Below are 7,282 nucleotides of genomic sequence, written 5' to 3'. Positions count from 1 at the left end.
TCTCTGTCTCACTCTCTGACACCAATTTGTTACGTTTCCGTTTGTTAGTTGATTTTCCGTAAATTCGTTCTGACGAAACTTTAGCGACACAAGTCCTTACTTAATAAAACTGGTTTATCCTTTCCGAATATAACTTTACGATACACTTAATTTCAACAATCGCGCTAAAACAAACGTTAACTTCAACAATACTCTCTAACTGCAGATCAATTACTCACTGTCTACACCTACTGTCACGTCACGTCGTGACCATCTTATATATACCAGACCACCCCACCCCCCAATCTAGTAAATGCTAGAGCACTCCCGAAGGAACGGGATAGTTCTAGAAAGCAGGTGGCGTGACACTAGTCACGTGACCTCGCTGACGCAACCAACACATTCATCCCGTCACGTTGTGACCATCTTATATATACCAGGCTACCCTATATCTAGTAATCTCCCGACAATTCACGAAGGTTCGAAAGAAGTGGCGTGATACTAGTCACGTGACCTCGCTGACGCAACAATATCAATTTGTAGTTGAATACACTTTTGAAAAAGATTAACAAATCATATATATGAATATAGCGAAATTGTATGTTTGTTTGTCTGCTAACTCTTTTCACTCTATTTAACCAATCACCACCAAACGTGGCATGGTTACTCCTACTGCCCCCAGAAGTAACATGAAGGAGCAAAATTCCCACCAGGTTTCCCACAAATACTAATTTTGGGCTGTTAGTTCAGTTTTCAGTCTTCGTGTCACACTCCTTCGTGTCAACACTATACATCGTTGCTTAATAACAAAACTATCACTGTTTTTAGGCCAACAATGTTGTTTATTTTGAACGCGTAATGTACACGTCAATTTGTGGTTTACTTTTATTTTCTGTGTTTTAATCTTTTCGGTGAAACATGCCCCAGTGGCTCAGCGAAATGTCTGCGGACTTCCAACGCTAGAATCCAGGTTTCGATACCTGTGGTGGCCAGAGCACAGATAGTCCATTGTATTGTTTTATGTTAAAGTTCAAACAAACAAATCGGCGATACAAAAGCAAACGGTTTGATACAGAAACTTCTTCTTAAGTAAATGTTGGAGAGTTTCCAATCAAACAACTACATTATTATTCCAGACAAATGTGGTAACTTAGTTAAGGATGTAGAAGAGATAAAAGAAAAGGTGTTTTCTAATATTTGTCGAGATTATCGAAATTATTAATGTTTGTGTAAAAGTGTAATTCTTGCACCTCGAAGTGATACTGTTCATGACATAAGTGATCAATTATTGCAAAAGGTTCCCGGACAGGAATTCACCTCCAGCTCAATTGTCAGCGTTCCAGTTCCAGTTGATGCTGTTGATTGATGTATAGTATTCTAATTATTATCATTCATACTATATTTATTGTTATTTTTGTGAGCAACCACCTTCCCAATTAAACGAAAACTGGTATAGACGTGGAAAATTGTAGGCTCAAACATCCAAACACCTTTTTTTTTAGCATGTGAAACCGGCAATATCGAGGTTAACCTAATAGACGTAAACGTAGACCTCCAACGTAATTTTGGTTATAATTACTTCCGTCGGTACCTAAAACAACAACAACAACAAAAAAAAAAACAATTACATAATAACTCACTCTGTGATTCGTGCCTTGATGTTGAATATTTGTTTTGTGACTGGTTTTAAGTTTTTCAAGTATATATATATATATATATTCATTTATTAATTTTCTCCCTTTCTACAAAATTAAATCTCATCACACACACACACATTTATATGTAGTGAAACAAATTATTTATTGCATTTGAGTACATACTTATTAGAACAACATTCACTATATGTATATCACTATATAAGCTAACAAATTTCTTACTGTTTGATGTACTTATTGGAGTATTCACAGGTATATTTGTTTATTAACATTTAATACATAATTCCTCTTACAAATTCTCTAAACAAATTTTCTTGATCAGTTTTATTTGTAGGTGTACATTCAGAAGATTAACAATAATGAAATTTTTGATAGAATTAACTTTCCGATTATAACTGCAGTCACAATTCCTTAAAATGTTAAACAAAAGACTTAAAGGATCAAAACGACAAAAATTAATTTTAGTTAAACTTATTCAGTGATATTTTAGCTTTCTTACATACTACTTGATATGTAACTTGGTATTAAATATTTGTTTTCGGGATAAATGTTAGCCTAGATATTTTAACGAAAACTGTGATAAAACGAGATTACACGCTATCGTAATGCCGACATGTGACAAAAGGGGAGTATCTTCTTAACTTCTTGCACTATACGCGGTATTATCAAATAACTGTTCACGGAGGTTAAAGTCTTTTTCTTAATTTTTCTTTTTCGTGTCAGAAGAGTTAATTTCAAGAAGAGTAGTTGTGAATCAAGAGGAATATTTGGATGTTTATTTGTTTTGTCTTTTAATGAGTTAAAATAATTGCAGTTAACATATAAGTTTTGTATTTTAAAAGTTTAGTATTTAATTATGCATCGCTGGACGAAACAACAAATAGCCATTGCCGTTCTGATGGTTACAACTGGTTCTATCAACACCTTAGCAACAAAGTAAATGTTTTCTTTATATTTTGTTGGATGGTAGTAATCAATTTATAACTAAGGCAAGTTTATTGCTAAGCATAAAATTGCAGTCCACCAGAATAAGAAAAAAAAACATACTCTTCAGAGAAAATAATGTTAATACCCATTTTTAACATATCTATATGCTTTAGCTGAACTTACAGGATTATTTTTTATGTAAAACTAAAATATAATACAAAAATTATAAAATTAAGATTTATGTTGTCTTAGCATAATGAATATTCAGAACCTTGGTGTTTTCAATTTATATAGAATGACGTTTTAGTAATTCAATGAGTTTGTAAGTCCACAATATACCGGGCCTGCTGGACGTTCAAGGCTGTCCCTTCCACTTGAAAACATCATTTCTTAAATAAATCGCAATTAAAGAAATAAAATAACCCCAATCGAAGTCTCTCTTTCTTTGTAGATAAACCTTGTTATGTTATTATTATAACGTGTTCTCTCGTTGAGCGGTTTCGTTTGGAGTATTTAGTAAAAATAATGCCAAGTCCAGTCCATGTAACAGTAACAAATTATTTCTTTCTTCAATAACGTTCGGCGCAAGGCTTAATATCACCAACAAACTTTTCAACATAAACTCTGAAACTACTCTAGGCTTAATACAAGAACAAGGTTTAACAGAAAATTACTCGATTGATAAAAAATCTTACTATCTCATTGATTAACTTTACTTGATCAATCTTCTTTAGATCAGAAACTACTCTATCTTCTACATACTGAATATTTCACTATTTCTTTGATGTTAAGCGCAAAACAACCCAATGGGCTATTTGTACTGTGCCCATCATGAGTATCGAAACCTGTTTCTTAGCGCTACGAGCCCTCAGACTTACTGTCGAGACGCTGGAGGCAATATTTCATTAAATTTTGAATCACTACTCAATATCTTATAAGTAAATATTTCGCTGAACTCTTAATCACGAAAAGCGTAATAAGGGCCTGGTATGACCTAATAGTTAGAGCACTCGATTAATTGAACATGCTCGCTTTTATCAGCCGTCTTTGTTGATAAAGATTAGCTCAAGATTTGATGGTTGGTAATGTTGGCCAGTTGTCTTCCTAGTAATCGGTATTTCTAAATTAGTTACGGCGACAGATAGCCTTAGTAGTTTTACCGTAAAACAAACTGTTACGATAACGCAGGTCACGTGACGCTTGTATCACGCCACTTCCTTCTCGAACCTTCAATAATGTCGGGAAACTACTAGATTGGGGTTGTCTTGTATATATAAGACCGGCCAAGGAACAAGAGAAGTAATGTGTAATTGAACTGCTGAGAGAGAATATTGTTGAGCACGTGAGACGTTCGTTGTGAATTATAGCGTTTGTTATAGAGCGACTGTTGAAATTAAGTGTATCGCAAAGCTGTATTCAGAAAGAATAAACCAGTTTTATTTAAGAAAGGACTTGTATCGGTAAAATTTCTTCGGAAAGAATTTTTACGGAAAATTAACTAACGAACGGAGACGTAATAAAACGAACAAAAAGAGTAATTTATAGAAAGGATGGCAATTAAATGTATTTAATTAGAACACTATAAATTATCAGTGACATCAGAAGAACTGTTATTCTACTTGATTTAATTTGTTATCCAATTCAAATAAAAAAAAATCATAGAATTTAAACATGTTTTTATAAATTCATTTTGAAATTCCGAGAAAGAAAGACAATTTGGACGTCATAATCTCTTTATCAATTTTAACACAGTTTATATGACGTATTCTTGGGTATAGGAGCCCGACATGGCCATGTGGTTAGGGTGTTCGACTCGCAACCTGAGGATCGCGGGTTTGAATCACCATCCCACCAAACATGCTCGCCCTTTCAGTCGTGGGGCCGTTATAATGTGATGATCAATCCCACTATTCGTTGGTAAAAGAATGGCCCAAGAGTTGGTGGTGGGATGACTAGTTGCCTTCCCTCTAGTCTTTCACTGCTAAATTAGGGACAGCAAGCGCAGATAGTCCTCATGTATGAAAAGCACAAATGTTTTATGTTACAAATGAAAACTCACCGGTAGCATTTAACGGTATTAGTTTGTTTGTTTTGTAATTAAGCATAAAGCTACACAATGGGCTATCTGTGCTCTGCCCACCACGGGTATCGAAACCCGGATTCTAGCGTTGTAAGTCCGCAGACACACCGCTGTGCCACTGGGGGGCAACGGTATTAGTAAAGCAAGGTAAGACATAATTACAAAGGGGAAATTGCAGACTATTCCACAACCAGCTACCAGTCACACACTGTTGGTAATGAAATAACCCAAGAACATGTAGGCCCACCAAAACTAAACTAGAAACTTTCCTTAGAATTCTAAACAAGATGACCTTTACGTCTTTTTGTACACAACATTAATATAGGTGTCATGTTCATAAGTTTCTCCCAAAGAACGTAGCTGAGTGATATCTGGTAAATATTGTCAAATGTTGTCATAATAGATGAAACATGTGTTCACTCAAGTGTCTGAAAATGTTTGTATAATTCATTAACCCTTTGCCGTAAACATAATATTTTAAAAATGAGCACAGCTCGTATAGCAAAATGTTCTCCAATGGATTTATGGTTATTAATCACTCTTATAATGTTAATTTAAGCATCTGAAGATTGTAGAAAAAAGTTATGGTGAACTCGACATATTATTAGACAAACGTACTGACACTACTATACATACATGTTTATATATTGTGAGGAAATTTGACAGTCCTGTTTTCAAGTTTGCAAATATCGATGACATTTTCTTTTCAGATGGGCTGATATATCAATGTCCGAAGGAAAATATGGCAATGTCCATTCTTTTGATCATCCCTTTCTTCAGGTAAGGTGAAATCTAATTTCATACGGCTTGTTACATATTATTTTAAGGGATGAAGAATTCAGGGCTATGAATGATCCTTTTCGAAGTAGTTCTTTGCTCTCTTTAGAACATTTGCACAGGATTTTAAGCCTAATAAAGTTCTACAATATAAATGGCAATGATTTGAATATATGACATAATATTGTAGTTGGTAATTAAATTACCTTCCATTATTCATGATAAGAAAAATGTTTCATATTTATGATTAACAAATTTAAACTTTGGAGAGAGTTATTGTACCATGAAAGAGGGTGTTTATATTAAGGAGTACAGGAATTCTTGGTTATACATATCAATTACGAAATATACAAACTAGTCTTTCTAATATTTAACACTAAGAATACTTAGTTTATCCCAGAAGTACGATAAGTTTTAACCAAATAAATTCTCACATTAACTATCAGGACCGTACTTAGATTTTGTAGGGCCCTGGCAGAAGTTGTCCAAGAGCTACCCTCTCCAGTTTTTTGTATATAAGATGTAAAAGCAAATTTTTGAAGTGAACGCTGAACGGGCAGTTTTAAACATCACGGTCTTGGGGAGCATTTTAAGCTCCCTCATCAGGTTTCGGGACAAGATTCCAGAAGACAAAGGCATTACATGCATTTTCTTTCTAATAGTCCTCCCGATGGCACGGCAATATGTCTACGGACGTACAACGTGAGAAACCTAGTTTCGATACCCGTGGTGGACAGAGCACAGATAGCCCATTGTATAACTTTGTGTTTAACTTCACACAACAACAACAACTTTCTAAAATATACAATTCTGAATATGCATTCTAGTATTGCCCACTTAACTTTCTGATATAAAATATAGCATATTATTATTTTTATCTTTCTCTTTTTGTTAGTTTCGGTTTTTGATATCTTGTTTTCTATTAATTAAAGCTATGCATTTGTGAAACAAAAGTGACCATCTATGTTTCTTTTGCCCCTAGGCAGCTGTCTAGTTCACCTAACGGCACAGCACAACCTTGCTGCGCCTTTCGTCCTTTAGATGTTTTGTATTGATTTACATATATATATATATATAATGTATCGAATAAACTACTTGCCCTCAAAAGAAGCAAATCAAATCTACTAGAAATACATTCAATTAGAGTTTTAAACATAATTTACCAATGATCACTTTCTTTATCACTATTCACATAATCGCTAGTTGGGTACTCGTTTGATCTTTGTAACTAGTCTTGTTTGACTACTGGTGATGTAACTCATTATAACTATGACATATACATATATAGAGTTATACCCATAATTCTATTTGTTCTCCTGAAGAACAATAGTCAACTATTCGAAAGCGCTCGAGTTTTGGGTCTTATTTTAAGTCTATTATACAATTATCTTACGACAGCGGAAGACACGCAACGCTGGGAGCATGAGCGCTGGAGTTTCTAAAAGGATCATGACTTATCGAGGAACCCCGCGAATGTCCGAGTGTTTGCCAGGCGCCCTCTTTTTTAGTATATAAGCCTGGCAAAAAAAAGCCAGCGATAGATAGATATGCAGATAAATTGAAGATAGAGATAATTGAGTCAAATGAACAGTAGGCACCGTAAGTAAACTGTGTGAATCACTGTGATTTATAGCGTGTGTTATAAAGGCTTTTAAGTTTAAAGTGACTGTGGAAATTTTGTGTATTACAAAGTTTTATCGAAAAAGTATAAACTAGTTTTAATTAAGAAAGGACTTGTATCGCTGAAGTTCTTCGGAAAGAATTTATACCGGAAATTAAAGAAATTATCAAACGAGCAGATACTTAAGAAATTGGTGTCAAAGAGTGGGATGAAAAAGAAAAAAAAAGGATGGAAACGAGAAGT

General features: G+C 34.4%; 1 protein-coding gene across 1 annotated transcript in view; it reads left to right on the top strand.

Annotated features, from left to right (window-relative positions):
- Positions 1–2,348: 2,348 nt before the first annotated feature.
- Positions 2,349–7,282, top strand: part of LOC106468702 (solute carrier family 35 member F6-like) — a 65,426-nt gene continuing 60,492 nt past the window's right edge. Inside the window, exons 1-2 of the mRNA XM_022397063.1 lie at positions 2,349–2,570; positions 5,352–5,421. Coding sequence (XP_022252771.1) covers positions 2,491–2,570; positions 5,352–5,421 — 150 coding nt within the window. The 5' untranslated portion in view covers positions 2,349–2,490. The remainder of the gene's footprint in view (positions 2,571–5,351; positions 5,422–7,282) is intronic.

Source organism: Limulus polyphemus, unplaced genomic scaffold (assembly GCF_000517525.1).
Source record: "Limulus polyphemus unplaced genomic scaffold, Limulus_polyphemus-2.1.2 Scaffold3120, whole genome shotgun sequence".
Taxonomy (NCBI): Eukaryota; Metazoa; Arthropoda; class Merostomata; order Xiphosura; family Limulidae; genus Limulus; species Limulus polyphemus.
This window is presented reverse-complemented; position numbering and strand designations above follow the sequence as displayed.